A 22,490-nucleotide genomic window follows, 5' to 3' on the forward strand; every position below is an offset into this window, starting at 1 on the left:
TAAAGAAAAGTTGGTTAATTAAGGAATAATGAGCAAAGCAAAGGAGCACAAAACGTGAGGTTGGTGGGCGTCGTAGAACACAGAAACAGAGAGACGACAGCAAATCAATCACACTTCAAACCACAATCCAAAAAATCTAGAACCCAATCAGGTTACGCCATGTGGAGTTGTGGAGTCCGTTAGCTTCCACAAAAGAGCCATAGGGCGGTCCGTGGCCACTCTATGTATTGGATCCAACGCGGATGCTCCTCCAGATTACAATTTTCGCTCCTTTACTTGAAACGTGGCAGTTTACTTATCCCATATTACACGTGGCAATTGGACGATGTTCACTAACTTCCTACAGGTTCCACGTAAGTGTTGTCTATACACTTTAAACAACTTTGGTGAACCAATTTAACTCTTCTCCATATAGCACGTGCCAAATTCCAATTCTAAGTCTCCTCTTTTCCCTTTTTAAAAATTTGTTTTTAACATATTTTTATAATTTATTAAATTTTCTAAGAAAAATAAAACGGTTATTAAGTTATAATAACAACCTTACAAGTTCGAATCGAAAATTAACTATAAGTTTTTCGACTAAGTTCTTGAAATTTAAAATGGGTCTAATATATCTCTAAATTTTTCGTTCTTTTAGTATAATTTTAAGCTTTTTATTTTACGTTCAATACGTTCGTAATTTTTTCAAATTCATACCTCTATTAAAAATAAAATTAAAACTCACCCCTTGTTAAACATAAAATTTAATATTTAAAGGCTTCTCTAAACATTTTTAAAAGTTTAGAAATCAATAATTTAATTAAATATAACATAGTATATAACATTTTCTATTCGTTTTATAAATTTAAATAAATTATATGTATAAAACGTAACATCAATTTGAACATTAAACTTTGAAGATCGTATCATTTAAAATCATAAACTAATATTTTTATCAAATTAGACTCCGTACTTTTATAAACGTATCAATTTAGAGTTTGAGTCTTTATAAATGTATCAATTCAAAATCTTCAAAACAAAATATAAATATATAATTTATTTTTTCTTTACTTATTCTTTGAGTTTTTCTTGTTCTTCTTCCACCACTTATAATTGGAAATTTTAAGTCTATAAAACTATGAAAGTTATGTGTTTAAACTGAAACGCTTATCCATGTTTGAAAACTAATTTGATATAAGTTTTAATTTAAAATTTAAATCAATACAATTATTAATTTAGAGTTTAAATAAATAAGTGTCGAAAGTTGATATTTTTGTATGGTAGTAGACATCGGGTGACCGACTCTTTCAGTCAACTATTTGGAGAGTAATCTATAAAAAAAACAACGTGTGCAAATATATGATAGGCTAAATGATTTGTTTTTTATTTAGTTAACAAAAACACGAGTTATTTTAAATGTCAATATTTTATATTTTGATTTTTTTATATATATTTATAAATAAGTTTGATTGTGTATGACAACAATCATTACCTAAATTATTGTATTTTTTAATTTACATTTATATAATTTTAAATTTCAAACTTATCGTATAATTAATGTTGTTTTATTTATTTGGTATGACAGTGGGACTTAAATTAAATATTAATTTTATATTAAGAATATTGTTGAAAATTTAATTAGGAGTTAGAATTGTTATGAATAGAAAATATTAAGATTATTTTTGCATTCTTCAAAAATAAAAAAAAAACTTAAATGAATTATAATGTAAGATAGGTTGTTGCTATATTTTCTTTTTCGATCTATCAGTACAGTGTAAAATGGACAAAGGGAGAGAAATATTTGATTTTTCCTTTTGCCCATTTTAGTGATTGATTAATTTTAAACGGATTAGATTTGAAACAAATTGTATCTATTTCAAATCTGACGTAAAATTATATTATAAAATGTAAAATAAAAAATCTTAAGTTAATAAGATGGAAGAATTATTATGGATATAAATAAAATGAAGCTATTTACAAAAAAAAAATATATATATATAGAAAAACTTAAATTGAAAGAAAAAATTGGATAGATTTTACTATATTTTTTAAAAAGGTTTTAATAATTTTTTTTATTTATTTGAGTGGGTCTTATTTTTTCTATAAATTATTAAATTAAATCTTATCTTTAAAAGTAACTTCTCTACTTTTTTTTTTCTAATCTTATTTCAACTCTTTTTTTTTTTTTTATAGAATTTGTTGTAGTATTATAGTTGTGTTTTTTTTCTTCCAAATTTTGTTGTATAGTTGGATTTAGAATGAGATATCATATTTAATTTATTCGTTTTTCTTAACATTAGTCTATTAAATAACACATCCCCGTTCTCTTTTATCTTTTATCGACTCTCTAATTTGTTTTACTAGAATTTTTATCGAGTTCAATTAGTTTAATTTAGAGGTGGACAAACTTTATTGTTTATGTTCGTTTGTGATTAATGCATTAGTTACTAACTTTATTGTTTATGTTTGATTGTGATTAATATATTTGTTACAAACTTTATTGTTTAAATATTCACTATAGAACAATTTTATTTTAAAAGAAGAATTAATATATTTTTAAATACTAACAGTTAGATAAAAGTGAACAATAATTAAAAAAAAGTAACACATATATTTTTATAAGGTCTTATTAAATGAATCCGAAAGCTTTTGAGGGAAAATTTATATTTTTATTACAAGTAATATTTCCTTCCAAATAAATAAAATATTTATAAAAAGTAGATTTTTTAAAAAACAATATTTTACTTCCAACTAATATCCACTTCAAGTAATTTTTTAAATAAAATTTTATATATCTATTTAAAAAAAAAATTAAAAAATTAGGCAAATCTAACTTTTAAATAGTGGAGGTGTAAACATTTGTTTCTATAGCGTATCTCATCTCCATTATTTTTTAGTTTTAGTTTTAATTTTGTTAACTTACTCTCCTAATTTTTTGTAGTTTAATTTCGAAGATCATTGCAACATATTGTTTAAGTTATGCACCCTTTCAATTTTTTTTTTTAAAAACTTTTATGTGATTGAGTTTTAGATCAAATAATCTTTTCACTACTTTTCATTTTCAACAAACAAACTGGTATTTAAAAATGTCTAATTTAAGACGTTAATACAATTTTCTTTTAAAAAACCCGATAGTCATATGTCCTTTCTCGTAGATTTATTCTCCTTGCAATATTTTTCCCTTATTCCATCTTTTTTTTTATTAATATATATTTCTTAAAAAGTTTCCATTTATATTTCAAAATAATTTTGGATTTATTTTGAGTTTTGTATCTATTTAAACTTTGATAATTGTATCAATTTAGATAATAATTTACCATAGACTTAAATGTATCAATTTAAACTACTATTTATTATGTTTTATTTTGTATTACTTATAAAAATTAAGTGTTTAAATTAATACATATACAAAAGTTTAGGGTTTTAATATATTTAAGAAAGTTTATGGTTTAATTGATATAATTATTAGTTTATGATTTAAATCTCTACTAACTATAGGAAGGATGGTTGGTAGTATAAATTGGTATGTCATTTTCTTTAATCTCAAAATTCATTTAAGAGAGGATAGTCCGTTGGGTTTTGTTGATCATTTTGGGGTCAATCAAGATCCAAACCAAGTATATAATAATTGTTTTTTTTTCTAAATACCAAATATACTCACCCCTAATAATTTAAAGAAACCTAATTTAAAAATACCCAATGAAATAAATTAAAATATTGAAAGAAACCTAATAAAAGATTCTATTTTTAAGGTTATATATATAGTGGTTTGGTTCGATTTTCGTTCGTTTTTCAAACAAAAGTTTTATTCCAATCAATACTAATTTGTTTTTTTTTTTTAAATACAAACAAAAAAGTTTAATTTGATAAATTAAAAAACTAAACCATTTGAATTTATTTGGTTTTTAAAATTTCAGGTATCACCCAGTTTGAAGAATATATATATATATATATAAGCACTGCTGCCATACACTTAAAAGAAAAATACAGCCACATATGATTATTTTATTTTTCTAAAAAAATGAAATAGAATTTGATTAGCAGAAACTTATAATCCAATAAATTAGGAATATATACAAGTGTAACAATATTTTATTTCGATTCTATAAATCTTATCCTTTAGGGGAGGGGGGAATAAACCTAAAAAAAAAACCTTCAAATTAATTAAAAAGATTTTTTTATATAATTTAAATAAAGAAAAATCTCAATAATGGAATGGTAATCAATCATACCAAAGCTTCACAAGAACTTACTCATTCCGATTTGACAGCCCTATAAAAGATGTAAATAAAAAATAAATAGAAAGCATGTTAGTAAAAATATGTAGCATCTCACATCTCATATATTTCCTATCACTCTACCACAAAAAGTAAAGTTTAAAAATACTTTTTAAAAAATTTATTTTTTATGTTGTAAAAAAATGAAGAGTATATTAGATAGGTGCATCCTCTTACTTTATATACAATTAAACTAATATGTTTAGTTGGTCTAATAGTTATGATCATCATTGCCCAATAAGATCATGTCATATTGATCTACTCAACAAATTTTTTTAAAAAATTTATCCAACCACGAAGAGATCATTAAAACTCATATTTAATTTTAAAAAAAATTGTAAATATAACAAAAATTTAAATTTATTTATAAGGAGTATCATCAATGATATAATCTAATTCCTTACTATTATCTTTTAATTTATAGAGTTTATAACTAGGGTGATAGAGTTTATCCCTAATTTGTCTCTAGTTATAATATAAATCTTCATTAATATCAACCAATAGGGTAGTTTATCACTTGGAATTGTTTCACAACGTGGCAAGATTTAATTATTAGCGTTGGAAGTGTTAGTCCATGTAATTACCTATATAAGTATGTGCATGACTGAATAATATATATGCTTATATGTATGTATGTGTATGAACGAATATATAATATATATACATGTAGAATGTGAATGATTGTAAATAGTAATACGTACATCGGTGAGTAAAATGTCTTGAGGTTGAAGCATGAGCAGAATTTGGGCCATAGTGGGCCTATGCTGTATGTCTGGATCAACACAGCGAAGAGCAATTAATAGCATCCGTTTAAGTTGCTTTGATGATGGTTTTTCTTCCAATTTGGAATCCACTGTTTCAAATGCCTGTTGATTCCCAATCATTGACTTCACCCACTCTATCAAATCTGGCTGTGCATTTTTCATTAGAGAACTTCCATCAATCTCCATCTCTAAAACATATTTCGTACATTACATCTTTCATTTTATCATCTCACAATATGCAACCAAAAACTATTCCGTCCCACAAAGAAAAATGTGTCAAAGCATATACACTATACCTGTGATTGATTGCAGTCCGAAGGAGGTTTTCCAGTTATCATCTCCATGAGAAGTATACCAAAGCTATAAACATCATTCTTCTTTGTGAATGGACTAATTGATTCATTCTGATCAAGAGATTCATACCTGAGAGTTATCAACAAATTATCTCCTTTGAATAAATGGAGCTTAGAAGTTAAAACAGTATTAGAAAGGAAAAAGGATGAGACCCCACTAACGTTTCTCTAACCAAAGGTCCAGGCCAGTAATCCAAAGGCAAAAGGTCAACTAGTCCGAAATTCGCAATCTTGGGATTCCAGTACTGATCAAGTAATATGCAGTTGGATCTAAGCCTGCCATGAAGAATTTGTGGTTCTACATCTTCATGAAGATATGCTAATCTGCAGAACACAGATAAACACTCATCGTACGAGTACTCCAACTCAGAGATAAAAACATTGACAATTGACATAGATAAATTTGTGTATGAAAATTTCTGTCAAACAACTTCCATTAATCAAAACGATTGAAATTGGTATAGGGAGCATCTTTTCCTCGTATATAATTGAGAAGATCGAGACAATAGAGGAAGATAAAAGTACCAATGTCAAATTTCCTTTTGGTATTTATACACACACATTGAGCTAGTGTATATATACATTGAGCTGGTAGATATATATGTGTGTGTATATATATATATTACATGCCTATTTTGATAAATTTTTATTTCTTAAAATTCAAACGTCAATTCTTCATCATGTTTTCAAAAAATGTCAGAGCTAACTTGTAGATACGTGCATCTTACCCTTTTGCAATTCCTTGAATAATGTTCATCCTAATGGACCAAGTCAGAGGGCTAAATGGTTTCTGTGGATATCCATGAAGCCACTGATGCAAATTTCCATTGTCTACATTTTGATAAACAAACATCCTGAACACAACAGAAGCCATGAAGGTTTTCAATATTACATTATGTATTAATAATGGAAGATGAGATTCATCAGAGTGATGAGTAATACCTGTTATTAGGAATTCCCTGGGTGCAGTATCCAAGCAACTTGACCAGATTTTTATGGCTAATATGCCGAATTCTCTCTGCTTCTTTGATGAACTCGTCGTCTCCAGAACTGATAACATGAGATTTTCAATAAGAAAATTCTATTGTTCTTACATCAACATAACAACCTAAAGCTTAGATGAAACATGCGAATTGTTAATATTAAATAAGGGGAATTCGACAGATTCATACTCCCTGTGATATTAGGGTGAATTGAACCAAAAGCTATCTAATTTTGATGGAACGCTGTTAATAGAGATATTGAACAACTTCAGGATTTAGTTGGACACAAATCGAATTTGGCTCACTTATATGAGATTCAATTATCAAAACAGAACATACCTGTAATTTGCATTGAATATCTTAACAATTACTTTTGTATCATCAGTCATATTTCCAAAGTAATCCACACCGAAATCTTCGATGCTAATGAGATTCTCTTCGTTGAATCCATCCGTCGCGAAATCAATCTCTTCCAGCGAAAATGTTCTTCTCTGCCGGTCCTTAAACGCCTTGGGAGAGTATTGGCCGGCAGAATACTCCCAATCAGTGACAATACTTTGCTGAGTAGTCAGACTACCCTGGCATGAAAATTGATGATCGGAACCCTTCTTTACCTTCATCTCCATCTCCGGACGAACTTCAGCCGAAATGGCAGCTTCACGATCATTGCTTGGACGGCTTCGATTCCGATTCCGGTTCCTCCGACGAGAATAGACGTGAAAAAAGAAGGTGAGAATGAGAACGAAAAGAAGAAAAATGAGAAGAGAAGTAAGAATCAAAACCCATAGTTTCACTCCGAATGAGGTCCGGGTGGAGAGCCATGAGGGAATGGAAGATGAGTTGAATGCCATTGCGGAGTGAAGAAGAATGAGAGAAATAGAAGGTTTGGATGAAGAAGACGATGTAGTTATTGAAACTTCGGATTAGGGAAGGAAGTTTTCACAATTCCGTTCTCTTCGGTTACTAATAACTAACTATAGCTTTGAGTAGCGCCAAACTTGAATCTAAATATAAATTTAAAATAGGTTAAAATTATCATAAAATTGAAACCTATATATAAAACTATGAAACATTATTATCATAAAATTGAAACCTCCACATTCCAAACAGCATGGACCTTCATTTGGTTAAAAGTACTTTTATTTTTGTCCTCATTTAAGACAAACAATAATCTTGTAATAATTTCAACCGTAAATACCATTGAGAACAAAACAAAGAGAACTCTTTCTTGGATTCAATTAATTATAAAATATCTGTAGGAAACGAAATCAATAAAAAAAAAAAAAATTGAAAAAGACACAAAAACTCTTTTTGGTTAAAATTTATAATTTTTTGCTAAATTGCTAAGATTCCGTTGGAAAAAACAAATTTATGAAGATTATAGAACTTATTTAATCAATTTGTCTCAGTCCAACTCAATTTATTATAGAGCATTTTAAGTTTGAACTTAATAAATTTATGAAAATTTTTGCGGTTGTTTCTTGGTGGTTGTTCTTTTTAAGCTCAAATTTGATTTCCCCCTTCATTTATGTTCTATGAAAAACTTTTAAAATGGCCCAATTAAATGAATTGCAATCTTGTTTCTTGATGATTGCATTTCCTATTTGCATGTTAATAAAATTATTTCGAAAAGGAATATAGGAGATTGCTTTTCCCAAAAGAAAATAATAACAATAATGAAAAATGAGTGAGAAAGCTGGGAGTTTGTGCTTAGTGCAGAAGATACAAACAACTCTAATTGCTAAGACTGGCCTTGATGATTGTGATATTAGATTGTGCTGTGACTATTAGAAAAAAAATATATATGCAGTGCTGTGTATTACAAAAACTACCCTACGCTAAAAGTACTCAAAGCACAAGGATTCGAATAAACACAAATCCTACAAATGTTACTTGCCTTTGATTTTTTTTTATTTGGACTATAACTACATAACTTTAGTAATATAGTTGAAATTCGAACATATAATATAGACGAGTGGTCTCTTTTGCTATCACACGGAACGCAGGCAGAATATTATCTAAAAAAATGGATAGAATATTGAACTTCAACGTATGTATCGACTGCACCCTGTGTGGATCTAGACCTTGTTCGTCACTATAATGTTAGTCAAAATGTAATTGGCTCTCGCAAGCAAAGCTGCTTTATCTTTTCATCACCATAATGCTCATTTGATGGCTGCACTTTGATTTCATAGAGCTTTGGCCATAGCTTTCCTGTCACTGAAAGAGAAATGGAGATATATATGAGCATAGACAAACAACTCGATTTTGAGTGAGGTAGTTCATAGAAGATGCCAATACAAATTATAACATCAGTAACTGTTTTAGGAAAGAGAACTATTGATCGTTGTAAGACGAGATCTACCGACATTAATGACTTGACTAATCCGAAGATAAATGTATAAAGCACAGCATTTAAGGAATTTGAAATGCTTTCACATTGAAATGAGAGTAAAATTTGTGGTTTGGGTACTACTGGATTAATAATCTAAGGGCGAAGAAATAATTGACGTTGCAGTCTGCGGACCCGTCAATATTTCTAACGAAAGATATAATAATAACAATAATTAGGTAGCGATGCCGATGAACAAAGAGGATATCAGAAAAATCTAGGGTTCTTACCAAAAAGGCGATTCTTGCCACTATCCCATGCAATGCCATTTAAAACATCAATCTGCAAGTAAGAACAATGGGTCAAACGAACTTCGCTGAATAAAAACTTTAGAAATGCCATTGTCAATGGAAAATGATAATAAAATGTTTCATTCTTCGATAACTTGTCAAATGTATCATCCAATAAATATAGTATATCACGACCATAATCAATGGGAAAATAACTATTTAATTCTGATTGAAGCACTTACTCGTTTCCCTTCTTGCAACAATTTCCGTCTGTAATAGAAAACACAAGTACGATTAATGTGAATTTCTACTGACAATGTGAAGTTTCATTAAAATTCTGCTAAGCACAATTGTATTAAATGCAAGACCTCAAAGTCGGGAGGAGAACCCATCCAAGCACACCTCCATCACGTACAGAGATTCTGGCAATGCAATCTGTCTACAGAATGGAACATTAAATCAAACATTATAGCCTTGCAGAGAAAACAGAGGCCAACAGAAAAAACATCAATTTAATATTTTTATCAGATATATTCAATTTGACAGTATCACGAGACATATAAAATGTAAAAAGTTAATAATTAAAATGTTGGTCGGACAAGATAGGCCCCAAAGAATGATATGCCAGAAACAGACTGATCGAGACATTTTGGATTACTCCTAAAATTTGAATTTACTTGTTAATATAAATTTTGGTTTCTATCAATTATGGTTCTATAAATGTGATCTAGAACGTCATAAGACCAAACATACGAACTTACACCAACATTCCATTAGGTAGCAAACAAAAAGCTCCAAAACGTGGTCAGGCTAACAATTATTTTATGGTGCACATACACCTAAGAGTAAAATTATTTCAAGACTCTAGAAACTTTAGAACGACAATTAGAAATTTACACAAAGAGAGAAAATCATTAAAAGAAATAGATATCTTGGAGAATATACCATCCAAACATTTGCCCAGACTTCTCCATTGATAAATTCCAACTCATTGAGGTTATGCACTTCATCTCCTTGATAGCTCACAACCCATTTATTAGTAACTGCATTAATTGAGAAAATGGAAATATGAATGTTAAGTAACGAGACAATTTTTGCTAAATTAAAAATAAAAATATGATAATATTTGTTTTTTCAGTAAACAATATCTAGGTAATAAGTAATACACTAAGAAGAGAGGCATGAGACAAGAATGCTTCAAAATCCTCATACCAGTTGGGAACAGATTACGGAAACTTTTAGAGTCATGGAGTTTAATTTAGAATAAAACACTAATTGTTACGTGATAGAGCAACCTATAAATGTCTCTGGATCAATTTGATATAATGTTGACGTTCCATCGCTTCCATACAAAATTTTTCCATCTGTTGCCAATCCCCAACCATCATTCATTTGATGAGTGAATTCCTTAACCTGCACGGAGAATAAAAATAACATTATATCTTTACATCTTAAAATATTTTTTTTTGTAAATGATATCTCAACATATGTAACATAGTTGACATTGGAATTTAGAGCACCTCTCTACTTAAGTATAATTAAAAACCTGTGAGCAAAGGGTCCAGGAACATAATTTGATCTAACTTTATTACAGGTAAGTAGTAAGAAAATGTGTGTTTTTCATAATTTAAAACCTAATCATGAATTAAGCAGCCCAGAGGGCACATCAAAAATTGAAGAACAAGGTAATAAAGATGAAGCACAAACTTCGTTTAAATTGTCTTGGTCATATATGAAACCAGTTTTCTTCAACCAAGTTACTTGAAACAGCCTACAAAAGAACATAGAAAGGGCTAAATTAGAGATTTTGAAGACTCCTTAGACATTTTTCTAGCTGCTACAATGAATACAGGTACAGATACATATGACACAGTAAAGTAAGAACAGATTAGCTTTTGAGGATGAGAAATAAAAAGTTAGGCTGCATATAAATGGACATATAGGTTTTAAAATAAGAAAATAACTGAGTTTCAGCACACAAAACACCCGATTATATTCCTGGTTTGTTGTTTAACAGTTGAAAGAACTGAGCATTTGATTTCATACCTAGATGGTTATTGGTTAATATCCAAAACTAATTTGCTAAACTTCCTTCAACAAAATATCAAAACAATGCAATTAGTATCCAAACCATCACAAACCTTTCCCCAAGAAGTGTTAAACCTTCCCCAAAGTAAGAGTCATCCATCTTGTGAAGAACCTCGGTCTGCAGAGGAAAACAAGTAAATAAATAAAAGTAACAAAGAAAATGGAATGTGTTTTTAAACAGTTTCTTTAGTCATCAATTGAAAAGGAAAGAAAACAATGTAAAAGAAAATGCAGTCAAGTTGGGGGAGAGAGAGAGAGAGAGGAAAAAAGAAAAAGAAAAAATGTCCCAAAAGCCGTGCACTTCAAAAGCTCCCCATTGGAGCTCTCTCTCAACATCAAAACTCAAAACATCCGGCAAAAATTTTAAAAATTCTAACGGTATACATCACAATCCAAATAATGAAAACAACACATTAAAAATGTATCACTTTATTTTATGGAATGTGAGAAATCTGAAAATGAAAATTACCTTCCCAGTAGAGAGAGCTACTTTTCGAACTGATGACTGCAACAGAAGTTATATAAAGTCATGATAAAATCCACAGGAAAAAAATTGAAGGATAACAAAACTAGAGTTATTCAATATTCGTCAAATTAATAGAACAACTAAAAATGTAATAATTTCCCGAACTGTATACAGACATTCTGCTGACACTTAAACTTAGTTGTTCAGAACAGCTATGACAAAGTTATCTAAGAAGAAGAAAACGCTGAAAGAAGGAAAACGAAACTACACATTGAAAACCTCCTCAAATTCTAATCCCAATCTATTTTAGTGTGCTGTTGAAATAAGATGAAAGAGAAGATGGCAGGGCATAAGGCCATCATGTATATAGCAATATCAAATTATGACTATTTGAGATATAGCTACAAAATAAGAACACGATGATCAGAAATTTCTTACCAAACTAAGAAGAAAATGATCAGAAAAAACCATGTGGATTTCAGAGCACAGGAAACAACAAGCTAAGCAGTATTGCTAATCACAAAATTGTTAACTATACTTAGAACTCAAGGATACACAGCTGTACAACCTCTAGAATTCAAGTAAGGTCGTAAATGGTACTATGGTAGGAAACATGAAAGTAAACAGAAGCATTAAAGGATGAGGCGATGAAAAGTTCACAGTAAAAATTGTAAACAACATAAAGAAATTCTTTGAAATTGACAAAGGAGGGTGAACCCAAACCATGGAATCAGGCAAGGGGGAATGAAAAGGTAATGAATAAAAGAAAACGAGAGAACACTTTAATTGAAGATTCTGAACCAATGAAGGCAATCAAAGTATTTAAAGCGCCGTCACAATGAGAAATGCAAATTCACCTGTCCATAGAGGCCAGTTGACTCAAATAGGGTGTCATTTTCTACATAAACCAGTCCCTGGTGAATCATGAGACAGATTTGTCAAAATCAATACAAAAACTTGAAATTCAGACTCCTGAACCAAAAAAGAAAAAAAAAAGAAAAAAAAAAAGGAATTATGAATTCGAAATGGCTCAGAAATTGGGATACCTGAGTAAAGGCTCGAGGATCGTGAGGAAATTCGTTGACGACCTCAATAGAGTAAATCATTGGCGATTGAACTTCATATTTGGGCGATCTACGCAAAACATTCAAAGAAATGCCGGAGACCAGAACGGCAAAGAAAATCAAAGAAATGAAAAGTAAGAGGGCAGTGGTTCTATGGGCGAGGAAAGATTGATGAGAAGGGCGAGAAGGCATGACTATAGAAGGCTTGGAATTGGATCGCTTAGACTGCCTTCTCTTCAAGGATCCGGCCGCCATTAGACGGCGGATTGTTCATTGATATAGGGAAGAAAAGAGAGAAATGAATTAGGTTGAGCATGCAAATGGGGATGCATAAGAAAAACTGATTCGTCTAAAGTTGAATTTGATGGACTCCCAATTGTCCATTGGAGATTCGTCTTCAACTCTTTCCTCTCCCCTCCACAGTTTTGATTCAACTTGATATGGAAAACTTCAAAACTGAAATAATGGTCAGATTAATTATGTAATAAATACTTTTTACTTATTTTCAAATTCACCCTAATTAACCAAAATATTTATCAAATATTAAACTCCTATGTATCTCCGCCAATGATAGATACTTAACATAATTAAGAAAATAATATTTTTCAACAAATTTAATTTTTAAAAAACTTTTATTTTAAAATACACTTCTTTGAAAGTTCTGTATTTTTAAAATAATTTCTCAAATGTTTCTAATAATATCATTCAAATACTTTAAAAAATAAGAAAACAATTTTTTTACTAACAAATAAGAAAAATATTTGGTTATTTTCAAATATTAACCAAAATATTGACATTAAATATAACAATATATTATTTATAATGTGTAATTATTATAGTTTATGAGTTATAATAGTTTGTGTTTGGATACAAATTATTTAAGGAAGTGGGGAATAGTGAAACGAGAGAGTGAGAAATAGTGACATATAGGAGAGATGGGGTGAGGAATAGTGAAATGAGGAAGTAATGAATAGGAAAAATGATGTAAAAAGTAGAATAGTCATAATTCTTGAGGCAAACATGGAGTGAGCTAAAACTCCTTTATAATATAAAGAGCTAAATGAATCCTTAGATAATATTAATTGCATCTGTTACACTCAACAACACCTATACTTCGAAGTCATTCAAGGGGCGATGCACCTAATTGAAGTTAAAGCTGCTCTTGATCGTAAAAGACAAAGATAGTCTCGAAGCGACTCCCTAGGAGAATGATGCCTTGCTAATGCTTGGCTAAGTCTTGAACCTTCCCTCAAACATAAAGGTCTCTATGAAAAAATTAATAATCTACTTCATTTTCAATTAAGTCTTGATTTAGCCCTTTTAATTATGGATGTCATTATCGATACCAATAAAAGTTATGGGTATAGATTTAGAGATTATGGAGAATACAAGTAAAAAGTGACATTTTTTAAATTATGGATACCGATATAGATTGTGATATAAATTACTGAAAATTATTGATTACTTCACATTGATATTGATAACGATACTAATTTTAAATGCAACCAAATTTGATGAACGATAACTAACGAGCCATGTAAATGGGCAAAGTTTGAAAATTTATTTTTTCCAAAAAGAGTAATAATGTGTCTTGCCCACACTATCAATGATAATCATATCGATTATCTCTCATTTTCAATTGAGTTTCGTATAAGAAATATGAATTTTGTCATTGAACCCAACACTCATTTATCAGTAATAGACTTCTATAGTGGCTACATTTACATATTTACTTTCAATGTAGGTGATTGCTATTTTTACAATTGACTGTATATAATTAATAACCAACCTATTTTGCATTATTAAACTAACAAGTAAAAAAAAATTTGAATTCCAGTGTTATCCTTTTAAGTCTTTTAACTTTGTTCAATTCTAATATCTACAATTTCAATTGTAGGATTTTAAAAGATCATATTGAAATTAAATTTAAGATTGATTTAAAATATGTAAATTAAATAAACCAAAATATTTATAGAATTGTGTGGGTGTTTGATAAAATGTAGAATTTACTAAGTCTTATAAAGAAAATAAAAAAGGGAAAATGGAAATGTTGAAAGAAATAAAATCCAAAGGTAAGGGAAAAGGAAGGAATAAAACGGTATTTCGCGCTAAGGAACATTCTAGAGACGACCCCACAACGAAAGAACGTTCTCGATATGGTTATTAGCGACCAAACCGTCAATGGAAAGCGAGCGGCAAAGGGTCATATGGCGCCGTTTAAACATCAACAATTCACACCTGATTTCTTATCAAAGCTCTCGAGAGACGTAGAAGGATCGAGAGTTTGTTATATTCTTCTTCTACTATAAATACCTTTCGTCTTCTTCCACTCAGATCAACTTCGAGTTACAAGCGATCTCTCTGCATATCCTGCTCTTTACACTCTTTGCTCTCTCAAAACTTGTTTTTCGTTTGCTTTGTGTTTTTCTCCACTCGTTGAGGTTGTATAAGAATATTCGATGGCGGACGTGCAGATGGCTGATGCTGAGACCTTCGCCTTTCAGGCTGAGATTAACCAGCTTCTCAGTTTGATTATCAATACTTTCTACAGCAACAAGGAGATTTTCCTTCGAGAGCTTATCAGCAATTCCTCTGACGTGAGTTTTTCTTCTTCTTCTTCTTCTTCTTCTTGTATCTTCTTTACTTTGAATGTCTACGTCGTTGTTGAGTTTTTAGTGTTGGGTTGTGTTCTATTGACGACGGTTGATTGAATGTTTTGGTTTTGATAATCTACAGGCATTGGACAAGATTCGATATGAGAGTTTGACAGACAAGAGCAAACTCGACGGACAACCAGAGCTCTTCATCAGAATTGTTCCGGACAAGGTTAACAAAACTCTCTCCATCATCGACAGTGGAGTCGGAATGACTAAAGCAGGTAAGAGAAAGGTCGAGATATTTCTTCCTTCCTGTTAAAGTTTGGACTCAACGATTTTGTTGCGATATTGGAGACTCGAATTTAGTTGCTTCTATGATGTTTCTTGAATACAGATTTGGTGAATAATTTGGGAACCATCGCAAGGTCGGGTACCAAAGAATTCATGGAGGCATTGCAGGCCGGTGCCGATGTGAGCATGATTGGTCAATTTGGTGTAGGGTTCTATTCGGCTTACCTTGTGGCCGAGAAGGTGATTGTTACCACGAAGCATAACGATGATGAACAATACATATGGGAATCACAGGCCGGTGGTTCTTTCACCGTCACAAGGGATGTAAATGGAGAGCAACTCGGGAGGGGTACCAAGATCACTCTCTTCCTTAAGGAGGATCAGGTAACGGAGTCTTATAATAGTAGTTCATTTTGTATTCTCTTCTTAGGATTCGAAATGGGGAGCATGAATTTCGTAAGTAGAATAGAGAAAGTGATGCGAAATGTGTTTTTTTGTTAGTATGCCTTAAATATAATATCCGGCCCTGAATGACCAAACACGTAACATCATGCACAATATTTGTTATAGACCTTATAATCTTACTTTATCGGTGTTTTCACCCTCTAGGGTCATTGTTGGTCGGTGGGAATTGGTTTTTGGGATAAAATTGATGGCAATTGTTGGTTTTGTTGAGGCAGTTTACCGACTGTCTCACTTTTAAACCCGCTGATCAACTTTGGTTTAGTCATTTTTGGTCGGTCAGATTGGTTTTCTAGTGTTTTCTTGCAAGCCATATAATGCACACGTAGTTAACATGTTGGGTTGATTTCTCTGCGGTTTACTTAACTTTTATTACACTTTTGTTTTGAGTTTCTGCATAATGTTGAATGCGGCACTAATTGGATGCATTAATTATTCAGTTGGAGTATCTGGAAGAGAGGAGAATTAAGGATCTTGTGAAGAAGCACTCTGAATTCATTAGCTATCCTATCTACCTCTGGGTTGAGAAAACAATCGAGAAGGAGATTAGCGACGATGAGGACGATGAACCTAAAAAGGAAGAAGAAGGAAACGTTGAAGATGTGGACGAGGAAAAGGAAACCAAGTCAAAGAAGAAGAAGATCAAAGAGGTTTCTCACGAATGGGAACTCATCAACAAGCAGAAACCCATTTGGCTGCGCAAGCCTGAAGAAATTACCAAAGAAGAATATGCATCATTCTACAAGAGCTTGACAAACGATTGGGAGGAGCACCTTGCAGTGAAACACTTCTCTGTTGAGGGACAGCTTGAGTTCAAAGCAATTCTCTTTGTCCCAAAGAGAGCTCCATTTGATCTTTTCGACAACCGTAAGAAAATGAACAACATAAAGCTGTATGTGAGAAGAGTGTTCATTATGGACAACTGTGAGGAGCTGATCCCCGAGTATCTTGGATTTGTTAAAGGCGTAGTTGATTCCGATGATTTGCCGCTCAATATCTCACGTGAGATGTTGCAGCAGAACAAGATTTTGAAGGTGATAAGGAAGAATTTAGTGAAGAAGTGCATAGAGATGTTCAATGAGATAGCAGAGAACAAGGAGGATTACAACAAGTTCTATGAAGCTTTCTCTAAGAACTTGAAGTTGGGTATCCACGAAGATAGCCAAAACAGAGCTAAATTGGCTGACTTGCTTCGATTCTACTCGACCAAAAGTGGAGATGAAATGACAAGCTTGAAGGATTATGTCACCAGGATGAAGGAAGGTCAGAAAGATATTTACTACATCACTGGTGAGAGCAAAAAGGCAGTTGAGAATTCTCCGTTCTTGGAGCGCTTGAAGAAGAAAGGCTATGAGGTGCTTTTCATGGTCGACGCCATTGATGAATATGCTGTTGGGCAACTGAAAGAGTACGACGGCAAGAAGCTAGTCTCTGCAACCAAGGAAGGACTCAAGCTTGATGATGAAACCGAAGAAGAGAAGAAGAAAAAGGAGGAAAAGAAGAAGTCTTTTGAGAACCTATGCAAGACCATCAAGGACATCCTTGGCGACAAAGTAGAGAAGGTCGTCGTTTCCGACAGAATTGTGGACTCTCCTTGCTGCTTGGTCACTGGCGAATATGGTTGGACTGCGAACATGGAGAGGATCATGAAGGCTCAAGCTCTAAGGGATAACAGCATGGGCGCTTACATGTCAAGCAAGAAGACGATGGAGATCAATCCAGACAATGGAATCATGGAGGAGTTAAGAAAAAGAGCCGAAGCAGACAAAAACGACAAATCCGTCAAGGATTTAGTTATGCTTCTCTTTGAAACTGCTCTGTTGACATCTGGTTTCAGCCTTGATGATCCTAACACATTTGCTGCAAGAATCCACAGAATGTTGAAACTTGGTCTTAGCATTGATGAGGAAGAAAATGAAGGAGATGACGCAGACATGCCTGCTTTAGAGGAAGATGCTACTGAAGAGAGCAAAATGGAGGAGGTAGACTAAGCCCATCCTCTGTATCATCCATCATCCAATTTCTTTAACCGTTCATCGTGTTGATATTGGGATGTCTGTGAATGTATTTTGAGGAAAGTAAATGTCTTGCGTCCAGTCATTGATCAGCGTCAATGTTGGTTTTTGTGTCTCACTTCCTGTTTTACATAATCTGTTGTAATCAAGGACAAATGTATGTGCTAAAGCGTGTTACTCTCCTGTTTTACATAATCTGTTGTAATCAAGGACAAATTTAAGTGCTAAAGCGTGTTACTCCAATGTATAAACAGATCTTTTTTGTTGGTCAGCATCTTCTGCATATCTATCATCTGTGTCCAGAAAATCAAAATCAGGAAGTAAAAGAAATAGGCAAACACTAGATCATCTCTTATAATGAGTATCATAATTTTCATGTCAAAACTTAGGCCTGTACATCAGCTCATGTGTAAACTCTGGCTAAGTCCAGCTTAGTTAGATGGAAACTGTTGTCAAAATATGACGATGTATTGGCACTCCTCACTCTCTTTTGGACTAGGTTAGGAGTAGGAGTCATAGAAGGGACAAGGTGTGACATCATGAGTGGAAAGTAAATTTATGGAAAGTAGAGTTATTTAGAGAACGTTTTTCAATTCTCTTTTACACTGAGAAGTGATGGTAGGTGAATATACAATATTAATACAAGACTGGCTATCTAGTGCAATAATATTGAGGAAGCTCAATTAGGTATGATTGGGTGAAAACTAGCTAGGTATTGACAGCTGCCATTTCCATCTTTTTCTCCAACGAGCGAAACTTTTAAGCTTTCTTATATTTCTAACCATGTTCCATGAAACCATCATACGATGAGAGTACCCTTTTCTGCAAGAGAGATAATATGTAATAAAAAACAAGTTAGAAAATAAATAGAAGCATGTTTTCTCGATAATGGAATATTTCTTATTTCAGTATACTTTAAAGAGTAAGGGTTAAGGGCGACCAGATTTTTCTCATAAGCTTATGCAAAAACAGAATTTCAATAAGAACTCACATGGTCCTCAAAGTCAGAGCTGGTGAGATTAATGGCTAGGTTCCTCATCAGCAACAGCACCTGAAGAGAATGAGAAGATCAGATATCTACAGTGTAAGTTGTTTTAAGCAAAAAGGATGTTAAAGAAGAGACTATGTTTGTGAAGTGGAAGTAATGAAATAGGGATGAAGAACAACATACGGTTTCAACGTCTATTTGGTCCATCTGTTCTAACCTCTTCAAATGATTTGAGGCTTTCGGGTCGAACACACTGCCAATGAAGTTGTAGACTTGACCAAAATCTGGCAGTACTGCAATGAATTTGAAGATTAAAAAAGCATCAATAAAGGATCGAAGAAGAAACTCTAGGTCAATTTTCTGTGGATCCACAGTAGTAAGTGAAGGAACTGAATTATGTAACGCCGGTCTATCTTTCAGACGGTAACTTCTACCGTTTGTGAAGTTTGTCTATGGATTGCAAAAACCTGAAAAACTAGCTAGTCTCAAAGCAACTATTTTACAATATACGTCAAACGATGACACTTTTTAGATCAAGGGTAAAAAGTATAAACAAGTCCAGTGAAAGCAGTATGACAAACTGAGGTCCATTTCTCAAGAGTACAGAGTCACAAGTAGTGTTCAACTAGATTGAATGTTATGGATATATTTCCCGCAAGTACAGCTTAATTGCGCTTTCTGTAATTATTTCAAAATTCTGGGAACGTACCCTTCGGATACTTGGGGTTGGTTTGAGCTACTAGCTCAGAGCAAGAAATGATGTTCATCCTTGTATGTGGCTTTTTGAGTCGGAAATAAATTTGTGTTATACACAATTAGAGCTGTTTTGTGAAGCACTAGCTAGAAAGGAATTGGATGATTTTCCAAACTGTTCCCTTGGTATATTACAATTTTCTGCTTTATTCTTCTATTGCTGCTTCTTAATGGAGTGCGTTTTTATTTGGTAGACCATTTTTTCTCCAAGTACCAATCAGGCAAAATAAAAATTAAAAAAAGAAAAAAGAAAAATCGTAATCATCAAAACATACCTCTCAACTGAAGGCTGTTATGTTCCTCGATGCTTGACTTGGTTGGAAAGCGTGCTCTTGTAGTGCGGTCTGTGCTGCTACTACAATTGTTTTCTATTACTTGCTCTGCAAACATAAAGTGGAAAGGAAACAAGTTCTTAGATTGTGGTTCATAATAAGTTCATTTTTTCTTAGAATTATTAGTCAAATTTGAGGTTCTGATATTTTTTTTTTTGTTTGTAATAAAAGCATTTGGTATTTTAAAATAATTCTAAAAGTGATAACAAAAGAAGTGATGGTGTATCGTCTAAAATTAGATGTTATCAAATGAGAATGCATTCAAAGCATTAGAAAAGGAACAAAAAAAAAAGTTTGTAAGTTATTAAGTAATGAAATTTCTAATCCTTTCTATTTGAAGAAAACCGTTTCTATTATTATCAAGTAACTTTTAAAACTACTTATTTCGGTTCTCAAAGCTGCTTGGTTTTTTACCACTCCTAAAAAGTAATAAGATAACTTTTAAAATTTTCTACCACTTCCGAAATTAAACAAAACCAAGAAAAGGCTCACTATCTAAGCAAAACTACAGAAAAGTAGGATCTTATTCTGATTCAAATTCTCACTTGTGATTTCACAATTCAAACCTCCTGCACCTTGAGAGAAATTGACTGTCTGGATAGAGTTATCTGCCCTAGATGACATGGCAGTAGCAGAAATGAAACTGGCTGGAGTAGAAGAGGAATCTGGCTTTATATTATATTTCGGTTCAACAGAAGAAGATTGGAATGGCTCCGTCACTAGTGCTACACCTGAGACCAAAATGGGTTGTCATTACCAGAAAGCTTTAACAGAATTACATTGTCAAAAAAAAAAAAAAAAAAAAAACAGACAGAAATTGTACGGACCATTTTTCGAAGATTTTTGAGGATATGGATGGGCAGCTTTCCTCTTTGGTCGTGGAGGAGGCAAGTGTTCGCCCGTCCCACTCTTTTCAACTTTCAGGAAGTACTTCTGAGCATGACTGCGTATCTAATCAAGAACCATCATATTCAGAACGATTTATAATAGATGAGCCAACACTTGAAGAATTGGAGCATTCTTCAAGATATTCAGTAGCTTGTAGCAATAGAAGTTAATAGAGTACGAAACTGAAGGGAAAACAAGATAGAATGTTAACATTTTGAATGAAGATTGTTGTTCCAATGAAAGAACTAAGCAGTTATTTCTCTGTGTTGGGGTGCAATGAGAGATGATGATTATAATATACAAAGTTGTAAATGGCAGACAATGAGGATTTTTAAATAAGTTTTAGAGCAGTTAAATGTGTAATAACAATTTGAGCCTTCAACTATCAAAATGAGCGGACCCGAGTTGATGCCAACATCCTTAATTTATTTATTTGGAGGGCAAATCAAGAAAGAAGTGGGATTTCTTTCACAAGAGCAGAGTGTTAAATCGCTTCTAAATCCAAAACTGAAACAGAAATTAGTTAAAATAGAGACAAAATCAGTTTCGTATACGTTTCTATTTCTCCATTTCTTCCTACATCTCCAAGTCAGGAGGAGATAGCAACTTTCTCATATATTCTTTTTCCATTTGTATGAACTTGAGAATAACATGAACATTGGAAATGATTTCTTTTAATCGAACAGAACAAGAGATAGAAATTTACTTCATAATCTTTAAATAATGTAATGAGGATCCAATTTCCCGAACATGTCTATAATCTTAGAATTTAGAAACGGTATTTTGAAAGACCAAAATTCGAAAAAAGAATGAAAACATCCCCAGATTTGTTCAGATAAAAGCAAGACGTGAGACGAGTGTCTTACATTACCTGAATGACAGTCTTCGATCCAACAAAAGCCTCAATCTTCTTCCAGTCGCGATCAAAGCTAAAGAATAGAATAAAAAAGAAAACGCACGAACAATTAGAATTCCAAACAAACACAATACAACGATTCAAACGCTTCGACACATTTCTTCCTCATTTCACCCCAAATAATCAAACAAACAGACTAGAATTCCTCTCCCGATGAAAGTAAACCAAAAACAAACAGTCAAATATTCCAAAATCACTTGGAAAACAAACCTCACAATCCTCCAATTCGGAAACCTCAAATAAAAAAGCATGCCGGAATCAGCACACAATTCCAAACAGGAAACGTTGTCAACATCGACAAATTTTCAAATTGAACAACGAAGAGAAAATCATGAAGAAGAAGAAGAGCAGAAAGAAAGCGGAGAATATACAGTTGAATAGCTTCGAGGAACTTATCGTGCTCTGGCTCGGTCCAGCTCTCTCTACACTTGGTGATGGTGTAAGGCTTGCGAGCTCTCTTGGAAAGGTCATCTCTGGAGGAGGTGATAACAGTTTCGAAGGGTAACGCCATTGGTACGGATCCTACATCAGGGCTGAGACGAAGCGGGAGGTTCGAGAAAATGGGTGTTTGCAGTTGGCTGAGTGCGATTGATATTTCCGTGAAGATACTTAGAAAGTATCAGATGCGGGGGGTGTAGATTTAGCAGGGTGC

General features: G+C 32.5%; 4 protein-coding genes across 8 annotated transcripts; 1 reads left to right on the forward strand and 3 right to left on the reverse strand.

The window, feature by feature from the left end:
- Window positions 1–3,985: 3,985 nt before the first annotated feature.
- Window positions 3,986–7,331, reverse strand: LOC101210355 (probable serine/threonine-protein kinase At1g01540). 3 transcript variants are annotated; one of them, XM_011652879.2, is made up of 7 exons: window positions 6,696–7,329; window positions 6,316–6,423; window positions 6,102–6,227; window positions 5,536–5,697; window positions 5,317–5,443; window positions 4,958–5,167; window positions 3,986–4,251 (listed from the first exon to the last, which is right to left on the reverse strand). In XM_011652879.2, exons 1-7 carry the CDS (start codon window positions 7,205–7,207, stop codon window positions 4,219–4,221), a joined length of 1,278 nt encoding a protein of 425 aa, XP_011651181.1. In that variant the 5' UTR covers window positions 7,208–7,329; the 3' UTR covers window positions 3,986–4,218. The 3 variants fall into 3 exon arrangements, with proteins under 3 accessions (XP_011651181.1, XP_031737951.1, XP_011651182.1); XM_031882091.1 differs by lacking the exon at window positions 3,986–4,251 and having other exon boundaries at window positions 4,780–5,167; window positions 6,696–7,331; XM_011652880.2 differs by lacking the exon at window positions 3,986–4,251 and having other exon boundaries at window positions 5,023–5,163; window positions 6,696–7,331.
- A 763-nt stretch (window positions 7,332–8,094) lies between these two features.
- LOC101211661 (glutaminyl-peptide cyclotransferase) lies at window positions 8,095–13,043 on the reverse strand. Its single transcript, XM_011652881.2, has 11 exons — window positions 12,579–13,043; window positions 12,390–12,446; window positions 11,536–11,571; window positions 11,120–11,184; window positions 10,686–10,749; window positions 10,274–10,391; window positions 9,924–10,021; window positions 9,347–9,417; window positions 9,221–9,248; window positions 8,979–9,030; window positions 8,095–8,576 (listed from the first exon to the last, which is right to left on the reverse strand). Exons 1-11 carry the CDS (start codon window positions 12,849–12,851, stop codon window positions 8,464–8,466), a joined length of 975 nt encoding a protein of 324 aa, XP_011651183.1. The 5' UTR covers window positions 12,852–13,043; the 3' UTR covers window positions 8,095–8,463.
- A 1,743-nt stretch (window positions 13,044–14,786) lies between these two features.
- LOC101210914 (heat shock protein 83) lies at window positions 14,787–18,232 on the forward strand. Its single transcript, XM_004140705.3, has 4 exons — window positions 14,787–15,193; window positions 15,333–15,474; window positions 15,588–15,868; window positions 16,387–18,232. Exons 1-4 carry the CDS (start codon window positions 15,056–15,058, stop codon window positions 17,935–17,937), a joined length of 2,112 nt encoding a protein of 703 aa, XP_004140753.1. The 5' UTR covers window positions 14,787–15,055; the 3' UTR covers window positions 17,938–18,232.
- Window positions 18,233–18,291: 59 nt separating this feature from the next.
- On the reverse strand, window positions 18,292–22,438 carry LOC101212382 (protein REVEILLE 6). 3 transcript variants are annotated; one of them, XM_011652884.2, is made up of 8 exons: window positions 22,210–22,438; window positions 21,794–21,851; window positions 20,862–20,985; window positions 20,610–20,765; window positions 19,978–20,082; window positions 19,133–19,242; window positions 18,953–19,012; window positions 18,292–18,783 (listed from the first exon to the last, which is right to left on the reverse strand). In XM_011652884.2, the coding sequence occupies exons 1-8, from the start codon at window positions 22,347–22,349 to the stop codon at window positions 18,739–18,741; spliced, it is 798 nt and encodes a 265-aa protein (XP_011651186.1). In that variant the 5' UTR covers window positions 22,350–22,438; the 3' UTR covers window positions 18,292–18,738. The 3 variants fall into 3 exon arrangements, with proteins under 3 accessions (XP_011651186.1, XP_011651185.1, XP_031738778.1); XM_011652883.2 differs by having other exon boundaries at window positions 20,580–20,765; window positions 22,210–22,435; XM_031882918.1 differs by having other exon boundaries at window positions 20,580–20,765; window positions 22,049–22,410.
- Window positions 22,439–22,490: the final 52 nt, after the last annotated feature.

Source organism: Cucumis sativus, chromosome 3 (genome assembly GCF_000004075.3).
Source record: "Cucumis sativus cultivar 9930 chromosome 3, Cucumber_9930_V3, whole genome shotgun sequence".
NCBI classification, from domain to species: domain Eukaryota; kingdom Viridiplantae; phylum Streptophyta; class Magnoliopsida; order Cucurbitales; family Cucurbitaceae; genus Cucumis; species Cucumis sativus.